This window comes from Homalodisca vitripennis, chromosome 5 (genome assembly GCF_021130785.1).
Source record: "Homalodisca vitripennis isolate AUS2020 chromosome 5, UT_GWSS_2.1, whole genome shotgun sequence".
Lineage (NCBI taxonomy): Eukaryota > Metazoa > Arthropoda > Insecta > Hemiptera > Cicadellidae > Homalodisca > Homalodisca vitripennis.
Window position 1 is genome coordinate 145393901 of NC_060211.1, and position 25723 is coordinate 145419623.

The 25723-nt window shown below is 35.7% G+C and overlaps 1 protein-coding gene across 3 annotated transcripts in view; it reads right to left on the reverse strand.

Annotated features, from left to right (window-relative positions):
• Positions 1-3499: 3499 nt before the first annotated feature.
• LOC124362983 (pyrokinin-1 receptor-like) overlaps positions 3500-25723 on the reverse strand; it is a 93749-nt gene continuing 71525 nt past the window's right edge. For 2 of the 3 annotated variants that reach the window (XM_046817910.1, XM_046817909.1), the window contains exons 5-7: positions 24312-24636; positions 22773-22987; positions 4651-6220 (exon numbers count right to left, since the gene is read on the reverse strand). In XM_046817910.1, the coding sequence (XP_046673866.1) occupies positions 5684-6220; positions 22773-22987; positions 24312-24636 (1077 nt within the window). In that variant the 3' untranslated portion in view covers positions 4651-5683. Of the gene's footprint in view, positions 3715-4650; positions 6221-22772; positions 22988-24311; positions 24637-25723 lie in introns of those variants that run through there. The other variant, XM_046817911.1, reaches the window with a different exon arrangement.

The window sequence follows — 25723 nt, forward strand, 5'->3', positions numbered from 1 at the left end:
ACTGGAATAATTCACAACATAGAAATATTATAAATTTGGACGTTACGTATAATCGTAAAAAAATAATTATAAAATAAATATAATTATTACAAAATCAGTAAATAGTTGAATAAATTATCTCGTTGTTAGGAGACAATTATATAACATTCCAAAAAGTAACAGTCCTTAGTCTCGTCTTACTTATTTTTTGTTTGCTTATACTGTCTTGGATTAATCGACTACAATAGGTAATATTATTGTTTTGAGGTTTCATGTCCTTAGAAAGTGTGAACATTTTGTAATACATTTCCAACCGAGGAAATAATTTTCATTACATTATAAGTGAAAGTCATATTACACATTTAAAAATATTCAAATTATAAAAGCGAATGGAAAATAAATTGTACTATTCAGCAGAAACGACATATAGAAGATCAATCTGTTTGGTTTGCTATTCGTATCATGGATATTAATAGATAATTAAAATTTAGCAAAATAAATAGAGCAAGTTATTATAATTTCTACTGATAATAGAATTTATGTTTTCAACACAAAATATTTTAATTTTGAAACTTAAAGCTTTTCTGCATTAATTTTTTTGTTGAATTATTAATAATTGAATCCCATCATACCAATATAGTTTAGCTTTAATTAATATAGCAGATAAGGTCGCTTGTGGATTCTTACTATTTGCATATTTTCAAATTAAAAATTTAAATTCCAATTGATTTACAATTTAAAAAGATTGAAAATAAAATACTCTAAATGTGTCACTAAAGCTCCGGGTAATTTCTTATGTTTGATGTATGTAAAATATTTTACTGATTTCGTGTCAGATGTCCCTCTCGTTGTGAATGTTTTAATCCGCTGTTAATAGAATCTGATCAGAAGATACTGTCTACATTCAATAATTCTATTTTTAAGTAATAACTATAAATGAGTAAAAACAAATGTAATATAATGAAAACTAAAATAATAACTATGGTTGCGATCTAATGTAAATTCTTTTAGCTTAAAAATATAAATTTTTAAATTTAGAGACTTCCGAAGGTAAGAAAATATATTAAAAATAAACTAGGTGATTTGGAGTTTTATATACTTTTATGGATAAAACAGAAATAACTTTAATGAATAATTATTTGCCTATTCGCACATGTACTTTGAATATCATAATATGAGATATTTCACTTATTATATGTATTAGACAGGGAACAAACATTTTTATGTTCTAACATATTTGTTTGTATTAAATTTAACTGTGCCAAAATAACGTTTCTGGTCACTAAAACATAAAAGAAGACACGCAGAAGAGAGCAGACGTATGCTGACTGACTGTATATAAGTTGATGTCTACATATCTGTGAATAATATAAGTGAGCTGCTGATGATATTTTTGTTCAATAGTGTACATATTACGGCTATAAAATATAAATTAAGGTATTAAATTCCATACTTATATCGAATTATGTATATTCTCAAACATAACCTCACTTTTAGTAAGCCTAAAACCTATATACAACTCGAAATGGCTACAGTTTGTAGGAATTGCTTACAGACTCTTAAAATGTTAAGAAAAAAAAATTGAATTCGCTGATTGAAATGATTTTTTTACAGTAAATGTTTAAATATGTAAGTTGACAATCTTGCACATTTGAATGACCCACGTCAAGTTTTGCACTGTAATTTATGCTCTGTTGAGCGTAGAAAAAGCATAAGAGTTAAAAGTACTGATAATGTGAACTATCAGGATATTTTATAATTTATTCATTGAATTGAAAAGGTAAATTTAATAAAGTCGGTGAACCGGAACGTGAGTTTTTCTGTTTGGAAAATAGTAATGTATTTATGTAGGTGATATAAATTGCAACGTTTTGTCGGAAAGGAATAATTTATTTAATGAATCCACGCGTACTAACAATAGCAGTAAATGCAATTCATTTTATCTATGCTGCGCAGATTGTGCATTTAAATATTAATTACCATTCTTTAATTATGTCTTAACTTGAGGCGGAAGGAACTAAAAAAAATATATATAAAAGGAACTATATTTTCCAAAGCAATTAATATATCACACGTAATAATGTTTTTACATGTCAACATGGGCTAGGAAATGTATAGTTATTTAGGAAGTAAAAGACAAAATCATATCAACAGAATGAGAAATGAATGATATGTTAATGATTCGAAAGTTTGATTTCTCACGTGACTTATGTTAGCAACGAGTGCTGGTTTTACTATATCATAGACTAGTCGAACCAAGCCTGAGCTAATCGGTATCATATTTGTGTGACGTTTACATTTCAACTACGACATTGAATCCAATTTTCACATTGCAAAAATATATAATTATTACAAAAAAGCGCAAAATAAAATATTTGAGACCTCTATTTATTCCAATAACAATTCTCCTATTTAGGAAGTTGTATGTTTACAGAGTGTTCAAAATATTGTTTAATAAGGTGTTGCAAATCGTACGATGCAACAAAAAGATGTATAAACTGAGAAACGATCATTCCTTACCATTTCCAAGATCTTTATTTAACTCTTTTAAAACATTTTTATAGTTACAATGCTCCACGAATGAACTGTACAATGTTACGTGACATGTTTTTTCTTAAAAATGAATATATGTCAGGTTACTTGGGTAGAGTTAAGAGGTTAATGTAGAGCAATGATGATATTTTTAAAGTTTATTGAAGTCTCTAATTTAGTTGTTTTGTGTGTGTGTGTGCGTGTGTGTGTGTGTGTGTGTGTGTGTGTGTTTTGTTTGTTTATGATTAATGTTTATCAATTTGTACACGAAATGGTAATGTTCAAATAGTTTAATATTTTACGTTTAAGAAAAATCTTGTAACATTGCGTATCTAACTCGAGTATTGTATAAGATTGTGTGTACATGTATTAATATTAAAACCAAGTATGTAATAAAATGAATTAATGTGATGATAGTGTATGTTAATGTTATAGACATAAATAAATTTGCATCGATTCTGTATGTAGATTTTAGGATGTCAATACCTTGTGAAGAATGAAATTTTCTTTTGCAGTTACGTACGCGTTAGCAGCGATTATTGTATAATTTATTTAATATAAACTTTGTATATAGATGTAAATCGTCGTTGGGATCACTTTCATCTTTTTGATTAATATAATGAAGGTAACCCCCAGACGGGCTAAGCCTAGGTAGCCGATTATTTATCAAATAAAATAAAATAATGTGATTATAACTATTTCATTTGGTTTATAGTATTCCTGTTGGTAAATAAAGAATTATTAGAATTTTTATTACTTGATATCGTTAAGTTCGTATTCATACTGTACTGTTTTAAGGGTTTTAAAATAAATATGTTTGATTAGTTTGAATATTATCGATATTTTTGAACTAAAAAAAACGATGGATACTTTAATCAACAATATAACACTAGTTTTATAGACCAATGGACAAAGTACATTACGGATCTGAACTTCACAAAACACATAACAGCGGAATGCAGGTTTTGGAAGATTAAATACGAACAGATACAGTACAATATAAAGGTAAACACTTTATTTGATATTGAAAATAATGCACAGAGAAGTGCGGGTAAGAGAGGAGGCACACTTTGACAACATGGAACATCCAAATGCCGTAATCCAACTGAAATTGGACTTAAATAATTACTTCTTTGTTCCTCTTGGGGCACTTCCATTTCATTGTGATGCTGCGCATTTTGATTCCAATTTTAGTAATTTCCTCTGAAACAAAAACAGTCTAAAACATTATTTTACCATGTGGATAAACATCAAATCTAAGTTACTTACCATGTACTTCACTTATAAACACAATCTAATATTTGTGAAAATATCCCTTTTCTTGCTATTAATTGTAGCTGCTCCTCTTTATAGCAGGAATACAAAATTTTATAATCCGTTTTTAATTTTATTCCAAAATAGACTTACCCCAAATATATTACTTTTAAAGTCAACACTTATTGATTCAACATAAATGTTCATATGTTTTGAATACTTTCCATTCAATTTTTTATTCCTGATAGATGATTTGTCATATATGCTCTTGTTTCGACTTGTTATTTCACATAGTGACATAAGTAACTGGCTGTAACGGAATGATCTTGAGTTTCACCCCATAAGAATAATAACAAACCTGAGACAATTTAAGCCCTTTTTTGTCGTAGATTTATGGAAGATATTTCATTTAATGTCATGATTAATAAGCATTTGAACCCTACTTAGTAATCCTTGTGAAGTTAATATTTTCTGATTACTAAAACGATAAGATTAAATTTGATTATTTCTGAATAGTTAATAAAAACATAAAATGATTGAATTAGTATTAAATATATATTTTAAATCACTTTTAGCTCATAACGATCAATAATAAAGAAGTATGAGTGTTTAAGGGTAAAATTGTTCCTATAGGGCTAAAATAAAGATGGTTGCTGGTATAGCAGGCTCCTAATATAGAGGGGCATTTATTGTAGCTCCTAAGAAAAATTTCAAAAACTGTGGTATGTGAATAGAATAATGAAAAAATATACTTTTAAAGAAACTCACATCATGACTGGTTTTATATGAACCAGGTTTTGATGTATCACTCACATTTACAATCGCCTCATGTAATTTATTTTAATTACTAAATTTGTTATAAGGTGACAAAAAACACCCACAAAATATATTTTGCAAACAACAAAGTTTATTACAAATAACTTACTAAGTATCATGTAGCCTGAATAGAAAAACTAACATATACTATTTTCACGTTTAAACTACAGCACCAAATTTCCAATTCAATTCAAAAATATAACAGTCACAGCACCCATGGACGTGTACAGACACAGTTAAACAAATTTTAACTGCTTTAAGAAGCAATTCTTTATTTACAATTAACCACTTTTTACACAAGTTTGTCTACAAATTATCACAATTAGCCTTATAGTTCTAAGAGTTTAGAAATGACATTACAATTTATATACAGTAACAAATACTAGTACACTAAGTGCACTGCTGTACAATGAATTGCAACTTTTAACCCGTCTGAAAGCTGTAAATAAGTTTGTTACGAACCGTTTATAGACTAAAACAACTGTACATGTACCAGAATGTATTCCAAACAGAGAACAATTCACATAAAGAAATTATAAATTTTTTTCACTTAGTTGAATTATGCTGTCAAAAAAAATTAAAGGTCTTTGATTATGAATCAAATATCACAATACAATTATGTTATAACAACAAATGAGGACATTAAGTAACACAATAATACTATAAATAATTTAATACAACAATAAAAACTGTACTGTACAAGAATAAAATATTTTCACCTTAAGAAGTAACAGTATGTAGTTTTTAATGGTGCAATACACAACTACTGAAGCACCATTTACTACGTAAATTATAGTTCAGTACTGAAAAATGTTCCGAGACTGTTTTCAAAAATATTTCACACACACAGTATGATATTAAATGCTTTGAATAAAATAGAAAAAAAAAATAGCGATTTAATAGATTGGAGATTATTTACAGATGCGAGTGTAAAATAATTCCGTAAGTAGTTTATTTTGATGATATATGCTAAGTGAAAACTCTTAGAGGAAAGCGCAGCATACACATATGGTTATTCTTGTCTGTCAAAGAACACATAGTTAGCCCTTAGGGCTTATAGTAGACAGATCAATTTTTGACCGATTATTGTCATCCTGAGAGTTCAGTGCAGCACCAGACAAGGTACAGTAAAGGACTTTCGAACTATCCTGAGTGGGTCCTGTCCCTCCTCGGCCTCTGTCTTGTCTTTGTCCTGTCTGAGGGTGGAGGCCGAACGACGGACGGAGCTCTGTATTTTGAGCTGACACTCCTGGAAGATCTCGATGTCCTCGACGCGAGGTTCACGGGCCACAGGGGCGGATACCGGCTGGGGCTGTGTCACGGGTGGGGGTGGTGGTCGATGGTTGGCGAGGCAGGGTGGGGGCGGCTCACAGCACCTCTTCCGCTCCGAAGGCTCCAGAGAACTGACGGAGGTCCTGGCACTCCTGCGCCGGAAGCTGACCACGAGCGGACGCTTGCTAAGATCGGCCCCTGGATCCACGTAGCTGTTGCCGCTGCTCACACTGTTGTTGTTCCTGGAAGAACACCGGGAAATGGCGGCAAAGGGTGACCTACCTGCGCCCAAACTGCCACCCCCGCAGCTCGCCAAATCTCCTGAGTGTCGCAGACGGTCTCGACCAAGACACTTTGTCAGAGTACTCTGCCAAAACACAAACATGACACATTTATAGAATTCATCATTCAAGTTTCGTGATTTTTTAATGTAGGTATTTGGAAATAAAGGTTAACATTGTCAACAAATAATATTTTATTACTTTTTCGTAGAATTGAGCCGGTTCAATACCTATATCTCCCCGGCTCAATGTGTGTTTTTATATAGTGTATGGTGTGTGTGGTTTATTGGCTGCAGAGGCCACTGACCATTTGAAGGCGTTTGGCCTTTTCCGGGAGGGTGGCGTCAAGACTCCGAACCGTGGTGTTGTACAAGTTAGGAGTAGCTCCAGATTGAAATTTTTGTTTAATTAAGTTGTTTTGTTAGTTTTACTGAGCTGTTTTCCTTCTGACATGTGCGGCTAAGTTTACGGCCCTCACTGATGAGTAAGTTTTGCTTTCTTTTAAATTTTAGTGTTTTATTTTTATTTTTCAAACTGTGAAGGTTAAGAGCACATGGTTTTCCAAATTGTAGTTTTGCTTTTTATTAAATTTTTAGTACTTCTGGCTGTTAACTAAAATTTTTAAAATTGGCTTTCAAATTAATTCTCTTACACTTTTATTAGTTTTCACCCTTTCTTTTCGGCTTAAATTAATTTTCTGTCTCTCAGTGAGGACCAGTCCTAGGCTATATGTTACAGTTCATTTTTATTCTGCAGCCAATATTGTTTGTAATGTGTCACGTGTTATGTAGTTTTTGTAAACAAACCCAGAGAGACTGCTGAAGGTTCATTTTACTAAATTTTTTTTAAGCCTTTCTGAGAGATGTAACGTTTCTTCGTGTCTTTTAGCCCATAACTCCCCCTTATAGCCTACTTGGTTAATTTAAGGCCTTCTGCCATCAAATTTTAAATTTAGTTTCCTGTTAATAGGCTGCTACTTATGGCCATCAGTTTTTTTTTCTAATAATTAAATTTTTTTTTACCAAGAGTAAAACGCTTAAATTTTTGTTCTGTGACAGAGGGGATTTTCATACTAACTTTCTTTTGGGTTGTTGTTTTGAGTTGGGAATTTTATCTTAAGTGCAGGATGCCCTTCCCCTGCTTTTCACCAATTTTAGAGCCAATTCTGTCAATAAATGTCTGTTTTAAAAATGTTTTAACCAAATTGTTACTATTGGTAGGCTACTGCGTATACCTCAAATAAATTTCTTTATAACTTATTGTTTTAGTCTTTTAAATGGAATATCTTGTTTATTTATGGTTTTTCTAATGTTACCAGCTTCTATATTAAGGTTATTATTTAATTTTTATCAGTAATTGATTGGTCTGTGATATTTTGAAATTTTGGTAATTTAACTTAACTTAAAATTCTTGATAGATAACTTTTGGCAACTTTACTTTTATTAAAATCTATATTGTTTGGCAACTATTTATTATTTATTATTAACTTTAAAAGGGTACTAGGCTGAAACCTGGTTTCAGGGTCCAAGAGATGAGTTGATTTTCTCCTGTCATCTCTCCATCATGCGTGGTCGCAGAGAACCTTTCGCTTTTGCGCTCTGCTGAAGGACGGCCACCATGATGGACAATATCTTCTAGTCAACATCTGTGATACCCTGCTCATATATTTTTATTTATTTGTTATTGTTATTGTTGCCATTTATATAGTTTATATTTTTGTTATTTTAATTTTAAGTTAGTTTTTAGATATTATTTAGTTATTTCTTGGATTTCATTAGGAGCCCGCCCTTAGCCGAAGGATACCGGGTGGAATTGGCATTTCTTGTTTCAAATTATGGCTTTTCTAATTTTTTGTATGCAGGTGCACCTGACAAGGATTGTTTGAGGTATATACTACTGCAGGCACCTTTTTTTTTATTTTTTTATTTTTTATTTATAGCCTATATATTTATATTGACAGGAAGGTTCATTTTGGTGTGAAATTTGTTGAAAAATTTTGTTTTTCTCTCGCTGGATAGGCCTATGTTATGTCATAGTAAATGAACCTGAGTATACTGACCACGGTGTGTTCTTTATTTCACCTAGTTTAGTTTTGATCTGGCATCCCGTTCGCCACCATGGGGGCGCGCTTCCCTGATGGTTTGCTGTGGGTGTGCGAGCGGCGATGTAAGGTTTCAATGGTAGCAGAGCGTGGTTAGCTGCTCTCTCAGCTGTCTCTCAGTTGTTGTTTTGTTTGTTGGTGTAGGTTAGTGTATAATTGCAGGGTATCCTTCTATTAGGTAGCAGGTATTAAGTTCTTCACTTTGGACCTCGTCAGTGTAAGCCCTTAGTGAGTTGAGTCCACTTAGGTTACTAAGTAATTGTTGCGTACGCTTTGTTGTTTTATTCTTGTATTTATTTTGTCTTAATTGTTTGGTATGGCGTTTTCCCTGGTGCCTGAACATCTACGCAAGCCCGAGTTGGTTTTTGAGGTCCTGGCGAGAGGACAGAAAGCCCGAGGGAGATGTGAGGGCATTAAGAGCTCAATTACGGGCTTGTATAGCGTTGGACCGCAGCTGGAATGCAGAGTTCCACATTAATACAGAATTTGAGTTTTGTAAAACCCGAATGGAAGAATTAGAAGACGATATTAATTTTGAGTCACTTCCCATGTCCGGGTCAGCAAAGGCTAGATTGGCATCTCAGCTTTTACATTGGCGTGACAGAATAGTTTTACTTATGTCAGCTCCTAGTTTAGACTCTGATATTAAAAGTTGGGCTTTTTCGGCCATAACAAATTAAAACAAGCCTTAGATGGTTTGAGTGAGGTGCGCTCGGTGAAAGAGAAGGGGGGTACTATTTTACCGCTGTCACTCCAACGGAGGTTCCCACTACTATTACTTTTGCTAACCATCCACCGGCTCTTTCTTTCGAGCCTCCCAGAGTTAGGCTACTATGTCTCCGATGAGTAGTGGCCCTCCTGAAGCGGCTGGTGAGGCATAATCTATAGTTGTGCCTTCCTTTTCTAGCTTTGGCAAAACTGCCCCATCCTTTGGGGAGTGTTTTACAACACTTCCCCCAGAGTTGATGGGCTTGACACTAACTTACTTATCCATTTCCTTCTGGAAGTTTTTAAGCTAAGAGAATTTTCCTGGTATGACAGATGCCATGCTTATGCAGATTTTTAGCGCAGTTTTCCTTAAGGCCGCTTTTTGATCGCCTTCTAGACTGCCTTAAGAGAGGTGCCACTTTTGACCAGTTCCACGCCGAGATCTTGGAGTTCTTTGTACCTGCTCGGGTTAGGGAGAGCGTTTGCGGGTGGAACGCGTTTACCGTCCTCAGGCACCAGACGGTTGAGCCATTTTGTCGGGGAGATACGGGATGTAGCCCGGGTGTTGCGCTTGAGCTTGAGCGAAAACGGAGTTGGTGAGCCTTATTTTTGGAGGGCATTAAACCTGAAGAACGCTCCCCGTTTGATTTTTTGTAGCCGTCCCGCAATCTTTTGCGGATTTTGACCGCCTCTCCATCATCTCTAGAGGGGTTCAGGATGCGGATGATCAAAGGGAGGCCATGTTGGGCATCTTCCTCACTTGCCTCCGGGGGCCGGTCCTTGCTCCGGTGCAGTCTGAGCCAGCGGCTGCTCCTTCCCGTAGGCAACCTCCTACCTGTTATGGCTGCAAGCAAGTGGGGACATATTAGACCGTTTTGTACACTTAATAAAAAAAAAAACTAGTAAGCTTGCGGACGAGTAAGCCCGACTCGTGCCGTAAAGGTAATTTTGAGGGCAAATATGTACCTGATTTTGATGGTAAGGGGGTAGCTGGTTTAATACAGAACAGAAAGAAAGCAGAAAGAAATAGACTTGGGGACAGTTTATCATCGTTGGCCGAGAGGGGAGGTTGCTGCTTCTGGCTGCGCAGGGAGTAAGGGCTGCCCGCTCAACCTGCCCACAACTGGATGTGGCTTGTGGGGAATGTGGTGCAGAAGGCCCTGGTTGATTCTGGGTCAGCACGCAGCCTGATTTCTTTGTCGTTTTTTTGAAGATCTAAAATCCTCTGGGCTAATACGGCACAGGTTGAGCCTAGTTCACTTATCTGCTGGACTGCTTCACGCACATCCTTTACCTATATCTGTAGTGCCCAGATTCACATCAAAATTAATTATTTCTCTTGGGATTGGAGCTTTTTGGTGGCTAAGGACCTGACTTTTTCTTTCATCTTGGGAGCAGATTTTATCGGAAAAACTGGCATGATTTTGGATTTGGCCTCCAGTCATGTTTTCTTTGCTTTCGCCAGGCGGGTGCTCGTTCCCTTTTCAGATGTCGAGTCTCGTGGTGACTGCTGCCTTAGAGATGGAAGATAAGAGCTTGACTCCTCCTGACCAACTAGGACATCTTACGCCGAAAGAGGCTGAGGACATAAGGCAGATTTGTTCCAGTTTTCCTGAAGTCCTAACTGACAAACTGGGCACGACCAATCTCTTGGAATACGAGATTCGTCTTACAGACACCCGTCCTGTACGTTCCCATCCATATAAGCTTGCTCCGCCCAAGATGGAAATTCTGAGAAATATGATTGATGATTTACTTAAGAGTGGGGTAATCGAGCCGTCTTGCTCAAATTTTTCCAGTCCCCAGCGTTTCTAGTGCCGAAACCTAATGGGAAGTTCAGATTGTTCCTGGATTATCGAAAGCTCAATGCTCAGATAGAAACTGACTCCGTGCCTCTCCCCGATTTGCATTCTGCTTTCGACTGGTTTGGTAAGGCCAAGTAATTTCTCCATTTTTGATCTTAATCAGGCATACCATCAGATTCCTCTAAAACACGAGTCCTCGACCTCTCACTGCCTTTTGTGTGCCTTGGAATTTGTACCAGTTCACCCGAGTGCAATGGGCTTGGCTGTGGGGGCCCAAACACTCACCAGACTCCTGGATTCTATCTTTCATGATGTCAAATTTAAGTTCGTGTTCAACTATCTGGATGACCTGCTTGTGTTACAGTGAGAGTTATGAGGAGCACTTGACTCATCTAGAGGAAGTTCTAACTAGGCTGCGAGAGTCTGGCCTTACCGTCAATCCTGAAAAGGTGAGTTTTGCTCAGCCTGAAATATCGTTTCTGGGTCATCTTGTCTCTCTCGAGGTGTTTGTATTGATCCAGAGAGAACCCAGGCAATCAGGGAGTTTCCTCCTCCTAAGGATGCCAAGGGGATTGCCCGTTTTGTGGGAATGATAAATTTTTATCGTCGTTTCATCCCCAATGTTGCTGAAGTGGCGGCCCCTCTGAACTCTCTTAGGAAAAAGGGTGCCAAGCTTGAGTGGGGTGAAGCGCAACAGACTGCTTTTTGAGCAGCTGAAAGAGGCAGTGATGCAGCCTCCAGTCTTGGCTATGCCTGATTTCAGTCGTAAGCTCGTCTTGCAAACTGATGCTTCCTCCTTAGCCGTTGCTGCTGTTTTATCGCAAGAAGTAGATGGTATCCGGCAGCCCATAGCTTATGCTTCACGCACGTTAACCCCTTGTGAGAAGAAGAGTTGTTCTGTTTATGAGCTGGAATTTTTGGCTGTCGTGTTTGGAATTAACAAGTTCAGGCGTTACCTAGAACATAAAGAATTTTTGTTGGAAACCGACAACCAGGCACTTTCTTGGCTCCTTGCCCACCCCCGTCAGCTCGGGAAGATTGGTCGCTGGGTAGTCCAAATTTCTGCCCTTAAGTTCACAGTGCAGCACGTGCGAGGCACCCAAAATATCATAGCGGGGACACTCTGTCACGCATGTATCACTTACCCAACGACCACCAGAATTTTATCAGAGCCGCCCCATGTTGTGGCGTGCTCCTAGACTTTCCTCCTCTGGCATTTTCGGACATTGTTCCACACCAACTTAAGGATCCCGAGCTGACTGCTATCACCAATGAGCTTAAAAACAGAGGTGCCCACCCTCCTTATTTTCTGTACCTAGGTGCTCTATGCTGCCGTGACAAGCAGAGCGGAGAAAACCTAAGTTAGTGCTGCCAAGCTTTCTTGTAAACCGATGGGTCTTTCAGTATTTTCATTCTTCTTCCTGTGGGCGGACATCTAGGAATTCATAAGACCATCGCGAAGATTAGGGGATCAGTTCATCTGGAAAGGTATGGACCGGGATATTGCAGCTCGAGTACGTTCTTGTGAACTGTGCTCGCTAAGCAAACCCGCTCAAAATACCAAGTTGGGTCTTTTGTCATCTGAGGTGGGGGAAAAACCTTTGGAGAAGGTTTTCATTGACTATGTTGGGCCTCTCCCGAGTAGCAAGTCCGGAAATAAGTTCCTACTTGTTTGTGTGGATGCCTTCTCCAAGTTTTGTTTGGTTGTTCCCATTGCGGAGTGCTACCGCGCAGCTCACGGTGCAAGCACTTCGTAACCATTTTTTTCAACACTTTGAATCCCCGCCACCTTAGTTTCCGATAATGGTTCACAGTTTTGTCTCCAATATCTTTAAAAGAATGTGCTTTGGGCACGGAATCCGCCATGTGACTACTTCCCCTTTCTATCCTCAGCCTTATCACGCCGAACGGTTTAATTCGCAATCTTCGATCTGCTCTCATTGCCTTTCATGCGGAAAATCAGACCACCTGGGATCAACAAACTACCTTGGATCCAATTTGCCTTTAATACGGCCCAGCATGAAAGTCACATGGCGGTACCTTTCGAGTTATTATTTGGCTTTCCGCCAAACAACCCTTTGCGAACCTTTGGAAAATTGAGCGATCTTCTGCCACCTCCTGGTACTTCCCAATGTGAAAGCCACTTGGGAGGCAGCCCAGGCGGAATCTCATTCGGGCTAGGGAGTTAGTAAGGAGGAAGTACAACCGAGGTCGTATTGCCAATCCCTTCCAGGTGGAGAGGATCTAGTTTACTGCAAGGCTCACCCAGTCAGTTCGGCTGTGGATAAAAGAGCTGCTAAACTTTGCTAACAGGTGGACTGGTCCCCACCGCATCTTGAAGTTTCTGACTCCGGTGACTGCCCGACTGGGAGATCCTCAGTCCGGGAAGATTTTCAGAAAGGCGCACATATCCCATCTGAAGCCTTGCCGGAGTAATCCGTGATTTCTCTTTAGTCTGTGGGGGAGGGTTTTTAGGTCCAGAGGCCTGATCAACCTCTGCTCCTTCTTCCTGATCAAGGTTTCCTGTTTTCTTCTTTTGTACCCACGCAACTCTTGGAGGGATTTCTTGCCTCCAACTGGATTTTCTTGGTTTTCCTTTCTGCAGACTTCAGGGTTTCCGGTTTATAATTCTTCAACCATTGGGGGGAGAGGCATTTCGTTTGGTTCTTCATTTTGAAGAAATTAACAGAGGGGAGTTCTCCTTTTGGGGGGGGGGGGAGTCTGAGCCGGTTCAATAGCTCCAGATTGAAATTTTTGTTTAATTAAGTTGTTTTTGTTAGTTTTACTGAGCTGTTTTCCTTCTGACATGTGCGGCTAAGTTTACGGCCCTCACTGATGAGTAAGTTTTGCTTTCTTTTAAATTTTAGTGTTTATTTTTATTTTTTCAAACTGTGAAGGTTAAGAGCACATGGTTTTCCAAATTGTAGTTGTAATTGTAGTGCTTTTTATTAAATTTTTAGTACTTCTGGCTGTTAACTAAAATTTTTTAAATTGGCTTTCAAATTAATTCTCTTTACACTTTTATTAGTTTTCACCCTTTCTTTTCGGCTTAAATTAATTTTCTGTCTCTCAGTGAGGACCAGTCCTAGGCTATATGTTACAGTTCATTTTTATTCTGCAGCCCAATATTGTTTGTAATGTGTCACGTGTTATGTAGTTTTTGTAAACAAACCCAGAGAGACTGCTGAAGGTTCATTTTAACTAAATTTTTTTAAGCCTTTCTGAGAGATGTAACGTTCTTCGGGTTTTTTAGCCCATAACTCCCCCTTATAGCCTACTTGGTTAATTTAAGGCCTTCTGCCATCAAATTTTTAAATTTAGTTTCCTGTTAATAGGCTGCTACTTATGGCCATCAGTTTTTTTTCTAATAATTAAATTTTTTTTTACCAAGAGTAAAACGCTTAAATTTTTGTTCTGTGACAGAGGGGATTTTCATACTAACTTTCTTTTGGGTTGTTGTTTTGAGTTGGGAATTTTATCTTAAGTGCAGGATGCCCTTCCCCTGCTTTTCACCAATTTAGAGCCAATTCTGTCAATAAATGTCTGTTTTAAAAATGTTTTAACCAAATTGTTACTATGGTAGGCTACTGCGTATACCTCAAATAAATTTCTTTATAACTTATTGTTTTAGTCTTTAAATGGAATATCTTGTTTATTTATGGTTTTCTAATGTTACCAGCTTCTATATTAAGGTTTATTTTAATTTTTATCAGTAATTGATTGGTCTGTGATATTTTGAAATTTTGGTAATTTAACTTAACTTAAAATTCTTGATAGATAACTTTTGGCAACTTTACTTTTATTAAAATCTATATTGTTTGGCAACTATTTATTAATTATTATTAACTTTAAAAGGGTACTAGGCTGAAACCTGGTTTCAGGGTCCAAGAGATGAGTTGATTTTCTCCTGTCATCTCTCCATCATGCGTGGTCGCAGAGAACCTTCGCTTTTGCGCTCTGCTGAAGGACGGCCACCATGATGGACAATATCTTCTAGTCAACATCTGTGATACCCTGCTCTCATATATTTTATTTATTTGTTATTGTTATTGTTGCCATTTATATAGTTTATATTTTGTTATTTAATTTTAAGTTAGTTTTAGATATTATTAGTTATTTCTTGGATTTCATTAGGAGCCCGCCCTTAGCCGAAGGATACCGGGTGGAATTGGCATTTCTTGTTTCAAATTATGGCTTTTCTAATTTTTTGTATGCAGGTGCACCTGACAAGGATTGTTTTGAGGTATATACTACTGCAGGCACCTTTTTTTTATTTTTTTATTTTTTATTTATAGCCTATATATTTATATTGACAGGAAGGGTTCATTTTGGTGTGAAATTTGTTGAAAAAATTTTGTTTTTCTCTCGCTGGATAGGCCCTATGTTATGTCATAGTAAATGAACCTGAGTATACTGACCACGGTGTTCTTTATTTCACCTAGTTTAGTTTTGATCCGGCATCCCGTTCGCCACCATGGGGGCGCGCTTCCCTGATGGTTTGCTGTGGGTGTGCGAGCGGCGATGTAAGGTTTCAGAATACAAAATTTTAACTAGTTCCAATTCCAAAAAGATTTACTATCATAATTTATTTATTTTAACGAAAGTATTTAAGAAAAACGAAGAAATAAGTTTTGAATGACAAATACAAATAGAAAATGAATTGTAATTACTATAAAATACTATAAGCAGTGCTATCAATGACACAATTATTTGAGTGAAGCAGTAATAGAGAGCTTTTAACGCAAGAAATATGTATTAGCAAGAAATAATCTGTAATTTACGTAAAAAAATACACAAAAGTAGTAAATGTCGGAATGTGGCGGCAAAGACAATAAGGCAACGGCCAGCACAGAAATACAGGTCTCTGACCTGTGCGCAGATGTGTATGGAGCATCTAGAGATCACGCTCCTGGCTCTGGGACATGGGGATCATTCAGGAAGGCACTAGATACAAAAAATCCCGCTACAGAATCGATTCATGATTTGGTTCCTCCAGGAAAACCAACTACTGGCAACTCCGTGATCGACCAATTTGTGTGCAAAACGGATAGTGTTTGTCAGTGAATCCTACCGTACCAATACCAGCACAACTTGGGTATTTCACGGACAGGGAACTGCAGTTGTATGGTTTCCAGACAGTCACGGTGTTCAAGTCCCCAGTCATAGGTATCAGAATGGCCACGTCTAGAGGTTAGGATAGGTTAAGGCGTTCAGCGTGTACCGTTCCCCCAATTACCTCATCCGAGAGTACAAGGAGAAATTTTGAGGCAGAGAACAGTTTCCGTTTGTGTTATAGTGGCCCAGAGTTACTTTAAGGCAAGATCCGGTGAACGAGCATGTCCGTCTGTAACACCCTGATAAGACTTATTCAGGAGATGGCCTTGAAACTTGAAACCAGAAAATTGGGATTCAAAAGCGGACGTACGGAAGACCTGCTTTCGGTGAATGCATTCTAGACATTATGCAGGTTTTGAGCAATATAGGGCCAGTGCTGTTGGTTTTTGGGTGATTGGCGTGTACATTACCAATTTACTATTACACTACGAATTTATCTCCTTCCGTTTGAGAGACAAAGAGCGAGTGCGGCAAATGAGTATCCGAAACCCACTTTGTTGGAATACAGCCATAATTGGCTTGGGAATATTCGCCGACGAGCTAGGTTGACGTCTCGAAGCTTGTGTCAGTGTGCCTGAGTCCACAGACAGGGGGATGTGGTATCTCTTGTATATTCTCATATAGAACGTAATTGCTTCTTAGCAAGGAGAAAATAAGCGTAGGGAACCGCAAGGAGAGAAACCGAGCAGGGTTGGCAGCAAAGGTAGGACGAAGGTACTAACGGCCGCAGGACCTTTCATCTCAACAGAGACCTGAATGCCTGGATTAACTTCAGCCAATGCGAAATTAACTTCTACCGGTGTGAGTTCCTGACGGGGCACAACTACTTTAGTAAATACTTTCACTGAATGGGGAAGGTCGAATCCCTTGGGTGAGCGTACTTCGCGGAGTACGATAACGACGCTCATCATTCGTTCTTGGAGTGCGGGCTTTTCACCGAGCACTGACGAACGCTTGTCTCAACTATCGGTGATTATCCGGCCGACACTGTGGTAGGGTTAATGCTGCGAAGTTAAAACACGTGGAAGGCCGTTCCTGCGTTCGTCTACATTGCTTCTAATGGAATGGGAAGGACCAGTGTGGCCTGATTGAACAGTTTTTCTAGCAATGAATATGAAATTTAATTTTAAGTACAGGAATATATTTAATTACCCCAAAGGTAAATGCTTAACGGTGTTATAATAATTAACCTTATTCCATATATTTTTCAGTAACTCTATAAATATAACAAAACAATTTTAATCAGGATGAAGAACGTAAATACATACATACATTATGACGGGAATTGTATGTAAATGTTCAATATTAGATATATATTTATGTAAAAAAGAAATTCATTTCGCATATATCCTGCAGAGAGACAGGCAGACAATCAGGGAGAAACAAGTTTCTAGCAACCAGACAGACAAAAGAGAAACTTTGCTTTCCCCCTGAGTGAACTCATGGAACTCAATCTTGTGTATGTAGAATTAAGTTCCATAAAATGTATTGTATATAGACCAAATATTTATTGTGATAATTTGCGGATGGTAGGGCTAATCAAAAACTCAGGTAGATCTCTTAAAGAGTATGAAACATCATGAAATACTATATGGATGATAATGATTTTTATTCCTACGACCTTTTTCAATTTTACGTTTTGAGGATTACTTATAACTGAGCTGACCACGTTTCATGTAATATGGTTAGCTGATTATATATTAAAAATTAATATAGATACAATTATAGTGAGCTCAGTATTTTAAATTGTAAAACTATACATGTATATCCTTATTCTACTCTGCAGACGCATGTATTTACAAAAATACTTGTATTCTTCAAAATAGAATACAGCTTACAATACATATAATTTAGTCACTCCTAAATCTTAGCTGTCCTTACATTAAATGGCAGGACTATCTCCAGCATTAAATGGCAATATTGCTACTCAATAACTCCGGCTTCATCGGAAAACCCCAAATATCATTATCAACTAAGATAAATAATAACCAATTACCGTCCAGGTGTAGTAGACAAACAAAAATTAGTGCTCTAGTTCCTGCGCATGGTAGGACTGTAGTGTCTAATTCAGTGCCATATATGAGCTCTATTAAACTGTATAGTGCTAGTCTAATATTCTAATGTGCTAGTCTTGTTAATGATATCCTTTAAAAGTATTAAAATTTAAGTTCAGTGTTTGTTGGGATATTGGATGACTTTGGTATATTCTAGACGATAAATATTCCCGACATCAAATCGGTAAATTTGTCAGTATCCGTGTATTCCTGTGCAATATATAAAATAATTACTGCAAAAAAACACAATTTAACACTTCCGATTAAGTTTTTTCGGAATATACTTATAAAATGAAAACAATTAGGATATTATCGAACTAAAATTTTAAATACGAGTAATAGAATGTATAACGTATTTAACAACCATTGTGTTACAATCAATAAAGTACAAGGTGTTTGATAATCTAATACCCAATATTTATGTTGAGCTAAACAAGAAGTGTACAAAACCTTGACGAGATCTCACAAACAGATTGCTGGGAAGTGTCAACAAACATTCCTGCTAACATGCTACAAACCTCTGTAACAGATGTCCGGCGGCGGTTGCAGAAATTATGTATTGAAGTTGAATTATTTATAGGAAAGGAACCTTATGAATTAAGCTTCCTTTTATATAACCGTCAATAGTTTAACTATACAAATGAAATAAAAAAAATCTAATATGGGTATACATGTATCTAACACCCTGTATATAATCAAATCCAACAATGAAACATTACTTCACCAAATTTGGTATTTCCCATATTTTTAATTTATATTCTGCTATTACTACTACTACTATTGCATATATCAAGAACAAATTCAGATATAGGCTTAAAATATGCAGCAATACATGTTACTTAACACTCGTCTTGCTGCTATCCTTACAATTTTAAATGGTAACGTAAAATGAATTTCACGAAATTAACCAATTTAGTTCTGATCGATAAAACATTTGTCCGTACAAGGTTTGGTTCAGTCATTTTAGATATAGTGTTTTATGTATCAGAAGCTAATATAAAACAAGCGAAAGAGTGAAGAGCCAACATAGTAAATATTGGCGATTACATGTAGGAAATCCGGTGAACATTAACTTCCACAAGGTTTAATTTCGTTTATCCAAAATATTGTTTGTCGCATTTATTGTTTGTCCGGAAATGACAGTGATACGGGAATTCTTTACTCCGTCAAAAATACTGCTTCATAGTGTACCAAAGAGGGAGTTATTTCACTGACGGTCTTTTACTTCTCTATCAAATTTAATAATTATCACAAGTTAATACTTTGTACTATAAAAACAAACAAAAATCTATTTTTAGAAATTATGAGTGTTGACATCTTGTATAATCCTAATTATTACCGTACATTAAATGGGTAATTTAATAGAATCCTGGGATCAATATACTATTTAGAGACGGCAAAGGGAATTCAGTTTTGTTTAAACAATCTAAAATGTTAGTTAAATAATTTGATATTTTAGTAATATTTAATACAATTATACGATGTAATTTAAATATTTATCTAAAAATTCAGTGGTATGATTTCGTCAAAAACTTATTGAATAAGAGGTCTTGGACATTAAAAGTCAACGGTCTTTCTGACAAGGAAACTCTAAATTTTAAATAAAAATAAAAATAAAAATAAAAGTGAAAATGTATATTTTAGATGCTGTAGGTTACTGTTTTATTATTGTTACTACAGTAGGGATACATTAATTATTCGAGTTTGATGGGGTCAAGCTTATTTCGGTTAAGGCGAACTGCCATAAAATCTTCCTAGGAACTCGAAATAGTTTAGTCAGACTTCCATGCTGAATTAATGTATAAAAGGTTTAAATTGAGTGAATTTCAATTTCAATATAATTTTCACCCTATAACAGTTGGATTACGATAAAAATTGTATTACTTTAATGTCCTTGGATAACCTAAATTATGGGAATCGCTTCCCTAGTGTAACGCATATCGTGTTTGTCACTTAATTAATATGTAAAATATTTTATTTCTTGTATTTCATACAGAAAGTCTCATACATTAGAATTCAAAAATTTTTTATTTTAAGTTTTGAACTAGTTTTTATGTCGAAACGTCGTTTCTTGTCTTAAAGGTATAAATCTCATGTTAACAATTATAGTTTTACACGTATCATGTAATATATTTAAAGTAATATAATTATTGTATACATTTATTTAAAGACAAAATGGGTTTTGATATTATATGCTACAAAATTGATATTTTTAACCTAATACATCATTTCCGATATAACAAGAAACGATTAAAAGGATATATGAACAAAAATACAATGAAGTTCACTCTTATTTTCGGAAGGAAACGTTAGTACGTCTTACTGTAGAGAAGTTTTAATATCGAAGGTTATTGCTATCGAATAGTGTAGTTTCAGTGCCAATATTGGACTAGATTGTAAAGCAATACGATATTTTCTATGTTCGAACTTATTTGTAAAGTTTTAAGAGACCCACACTTAAAGTGTACTTTTCTTTTGAACTTTTCCGAAAATATTAACCGTATTTAAATACAGTTAAACTACCTTAGGAACGATATAATACGCATAATCTTATTTACATAAAATTGCTATTTAAATTAAATTGTTAAATACTTCTTGAAAAGTACAGAAACAAACTGTTAGGAATGATTTAGGAACAATATAATACAAAAACTAAACTCTACGTTTTGACGATTAAAATCTGCTCTCTTCTTGAGGTATTAAAAACCTATAACTTATGTTGTTATATTATCATATCATGTTGTTAAATTTATTTTATTGTATGGAATGTTCTTTGCCACACATTTTAGTTTCACATTTGTGTGCATGTAGGCCTATTAACTTATGTATCAGGATTTTTGCCAACTGAGGAAGAGTCAGTACTATTTGAAACGTAGTATTTTATATCTTGAGCATAATATAGCAACAGCTTATTATCTGAAATGTTATCATCTTTTCAAATCATCCAAATAACCAACTAAAGCATATTATTCTATTGAGGATTTACTTCTGTGCTTGTACATCTATTTTTGAGTTGTTTTTACAACTGTCTTTACAGTTTTAGTATTTTAAATCGTGTTATTTTGTTTACATTACTACAGTAAAAATGACTGCGTGGCGAATTTCAAAAGCCAGACTTTTAGTGGAAAGGTTTTGTACAATACATCAATGTTTCAAACTGTGTATGACTTTTTCATTTATTATTATATTGTTATACATTTATATAGTAAGGTTATTATTTGATAGGTGATGCTGTACTACTATGAGCTTAATCGTTTCTATTAAACGTTAAGTAATATCCAGTAAAATAAAATTTATCAAATTTACTTTAAAAATACTGTATACAACCCACTTTAATCGATGATGCAGTTGATGTATAAATAAGATTATGTGAGAGCGTGCATGGTACCATCACCTCCGCGAGTTGTGTATATTGCACATTCTCCGCCAGAATCGAGGAGAAACCGTTCTATTTTTAGATCAAGTACTTGTAATACAAATCACCACCAAGTGGTCTGGAAGCGCATCGTTTTGTCCTCGACTGTTGTTTATGGATACATTCCACTAAAGGAATTTCATAACACGATGTTTGGATATATTGATGTATCGGAGGAACTACTTTTCGTTGACCTTTTGCTTCTCTAACACAAATAAAATATTTTTCTTTAGTTAAAAACAAATTTATATGAATTTCTATTTCTCGTATATCTTGTAATTAATAGTTAGCCTATCTATAAATAAAGAAGGCAGTTCAACCTTAAAACAGAGTAAAGTTCATAATGTTTGTAACAAGTGCAGGGAATGACTTGAAATATCTGATTTAATATTTAAAATAATATTTGTGGTTGATCTTAGTCTGTATTACCTTTTCAGTACTGTAATAAATAGTGAATGTGTTTCATTTTTTAGTTAGGTGAAACCTAATTAAAATTTTAATTCTTTTGCTTTATCACGCAACCAATATGTTTCAGTGAAATTGTCCGAAGTGTGTAGATTGATTTTTTCTAAAGTGCAACTAACGAAATGTACATGAACAGGGAAACTAAAAGAAACCTTTTGTTCAATGTTGGTTTTTCAACAGTCGGATTTATCAGATTCTATTTTACTGGATCGGTAAGACCTAGATTAATCACAATTAGAGGGAGCAGAGCTCTTTCCTCTCTACTAAAATATCATACTTGCTGGGTCCGAGTTTAATCGTTTGGAGGCAACACGACTTTTTAGTTTTGTTGTGATTTGATAACCGGTAACAGGTGATAACTAAAAACACGCCAAGTGATTACCCATCACTTAAAACACGTGAGTATTTATCTTCATTAGTTCTTTCTACTCTCCTGAGGATTGAGGTCGGGTCCTCTTGTATGCTAACAATTGGATCAGTCGTAATTAATATAACAAACAAACTTTTTTGTGTATTACATGCTTACAAGAAATTAACCTGACGAAAAATAAAAAAATCACTAAAAATACGTGACAGAGCAATAGGGATATAGAAAAAATTGGAATTGGCAAGTGATGGGTGTAATGGAATTTGAAAATGTGCCCCCTCACTACACAAGTGCCCCACGCAATCTAGGTGTGATGGATGAGCAGAACAGCAAGCTATACATCACAAGGTGATGGAGTGTCTGAGTTTGGCATACGGGGAAATTTAAATGACTTCCTGATGGCAATAGACGTTGCGATTGATTATGTGTCTAACATGAATGTATGTTTGTAAAAGGAGGTAATCTGTAACCGTCGCCGTGCTACTATATACTTTATGTATTTTATGTACACCTTTACAATTACACTTTTATTTTTATTAATTATGTACAGCCTTATGATAAATAAACGTGAGTGCTACCAAATATGATTTGTAGTTGTCAAAGCCTACCTTGAAGGCCTGTCGGAACTTGAGCGACATGATGTTGTACAGGATGGGATTGATGGTGGTGGACAGATAGTAGAAGATCCCGCTGGCATAAGTCATCACCTTGTGGACCAGGTACGCTGTGTGGGTGGTGTCGTCGCCAGCGAACCCGAACACCGAGTGCAGTCGCTGCAAATGGAAAGGTGCCCAGCAGACGAAGAATGCCACCACCACGGCCACTGGAAACCATCAGATTTTATAAATAGTGTCTGTTTGTACGTTATTGTGACAACTAAAGTGAAACGACAAGCCCAACCCAGAAAATATTTTCCTCAGTAAATTACGGGCTCTAAGTGTTGCCAGTAGCCATTTAGCTTGCGTACATGAGCCTTGAACTATGTAACACTTTATTTAAAATTTGTATCAAATCCGACATGAAAAGGTCTAATTTCAAAAGTAGTTAAGTGTAGGCAAGATTAATTTTTTCTTGATACGAAAAAGCACACCTCCATTCTCTAGAATACTCTACACAATTTTATATTTATAATTATAAATATGTGATGTAAGTAGTCAGCTTTCATATTCTCTTAAATCATTCTCTCGTATTTTATTTTTTATATATAACTGAGAGTTAAAAAACCTATCATTCGTATGGCTGGACGAATTACATTTTCTCCTGTATGTGTGAAAGTCCGCGCGATATTTCGAGAATAAACTGCCCTACACAATTTTGATATGAAGGTTCATTTCATGATGCATAATGGTGCATGTCACTCATAGAGTTTGTCTGAGCGTCAACGAACATTTGTAATTGGTCTTGTGAGTAACTATGATAGCAACGAGAAAATTGCAGGATAAATAGATTTGTAAACACACTAAATAATCTCATATAATATTTATATCATGATGATGTGACATTGTAGCACAAGTAGCCTAGTGTTTTGTCTTCTCGTTGGTGACAATATTATACTGACACAGGCACACAGGTATGAATTAAATGTGATATAGATTTTAAACTATTCATGCAACCTCAACGAAACCTGTTACGCGACAGGTGGTGTAGCATACTCATATCTTGTTTTATTATTTAATAATTTTTCATATGGTTTACAAATCATATAAACGTGAATTAGGTTATAGTCAGTGCATTAAATTATATACATTTTATATTAGCTTTATGCAATTTTAAATGTTTAAACATTAGGGTATAACTACGTGTATAGACGGTATAATATTTGGCGATAGTTAATTATAAATTTATAATTTATATTCTTCTACAAATAGAAGCTGCAACAAGTTTCAAGATAGCCATCACACTCGCAGTTTCATCTGTTATAAACCTTTCTGACTACGAACTCACTCCTCGCAACCAGAAGTCATAATACAAATACAGTAAACCCATGGGTTGGATTGGAATAAGGTTTCCAGGAAACGGGTAGATTGGAAATGCCAAAGCAAAAAAGTTCAAAGATCAACTCATGCAGTAACAAAATTAACGGATAAGACAATGTATAATATAGTACTCTCAACTCTAACTGCAGAATTATCCATAAGTGAACTTACCAAGCATCTTGACGACCCGCTTGGTAGACTTGCTGTGAGGTCCGTTACGCTGACTGCCCCGCACCACCAGGGGCGCTTCCTTGTCACTGAGAAGAGCTCGCCGCCGCTGGGAACCGCCCTCCGTGATCTGGCTGGACCGATGGAGTCTCACCCCAATTAGCACGTACAACACGGTGATCAGCGTCATGGGCGTCAGGAAGAACACCACCGTTGACACGAAGAAGGAGTATGGAATAATCGAGTACTTCACTGTGCACGCGGAGTACTCTTCGGTCTCAATATTCCCATTGTCATCTAGCGGGTAAAATATTCCCATTTGGATAGCCTGTAATAATAATTTAGAGTTTTAGATTGTATCATACTAAACTCAATAAACTGTAGGAATCAAATGTACGTTGGGTATTCAAATTATAGATTATAAAAGCATATAAACAAATATTCTATAAATACATAAAATATAACTTTTGTAGCCTATTTTTTTCTTCGTTGAGAAAGTATAACGAATCAAATCACAAAAGTTTGTAATTAAAAACGCTTTTCTATAATTATGTGTGGATATTCAATGTTAATTTTGAAAATCTTAGTCCTGAGTATAAGCACAAATGATATATTATGATGCAGCCTTATGCAATTTTTCAAACGCAAGTATTTTTAACTTGGGGAATTATAGTGGGATTATACTTTCCAAGATCAGTTGCCAAGATCAGTTGATATTGTAGACACGTGTTTATTGGTATGGCGTTTATTATAGAGATAAACTTGGCATAGAATAGACACATATCTCATAAGTCTACCTCGACCAAAAAGCGTTTTATTCCAGCGGTTTCCATATACTTTTGGTCTAGTTGAGTTTGTTTTGTACTCCTGATGAACAAATTATAAATAGGGCTGAGAAGCCTAATTTTCCCAAAAGATGTTTACGTCCGGTCATATATATATGATACAGTTTGCATCAAGTACCCTATGTAAAATTATTCACATTTGTTCATGAAAGTTGGTTTTATAAGTGTTCACTTAGTATTTTCGATGCATTAGTTGTTCTGAATTTGTGAATGACGCAATATGGTGTGAAATTTAGATTGTAATGTTTTCTTTTTTGTGCCTATTAAACTACTGATCAAGTAATGTCACAAAATTCATTGTAAAGAAATGTTTCAGCTTGTTTCACTGACATTGGCTGAAAGTGTCAACAGATATTTGGTGTTCGTTAAATGTTGATCAAAAAAAACATAAATACTAAATATTTTTCCAAATTCTGAAATATTTCGGAACACTTTTCCGATCTTTTTATCATTTAAAATCTCCTCGAATTTCAACAAATATTTCACAAAAAGAATTAAAAAAATAATCCTGCCATTCTCGAAATTAGTGCTGAGAAACACATTTACCGTATACTTTTGATTTAAAAGAAT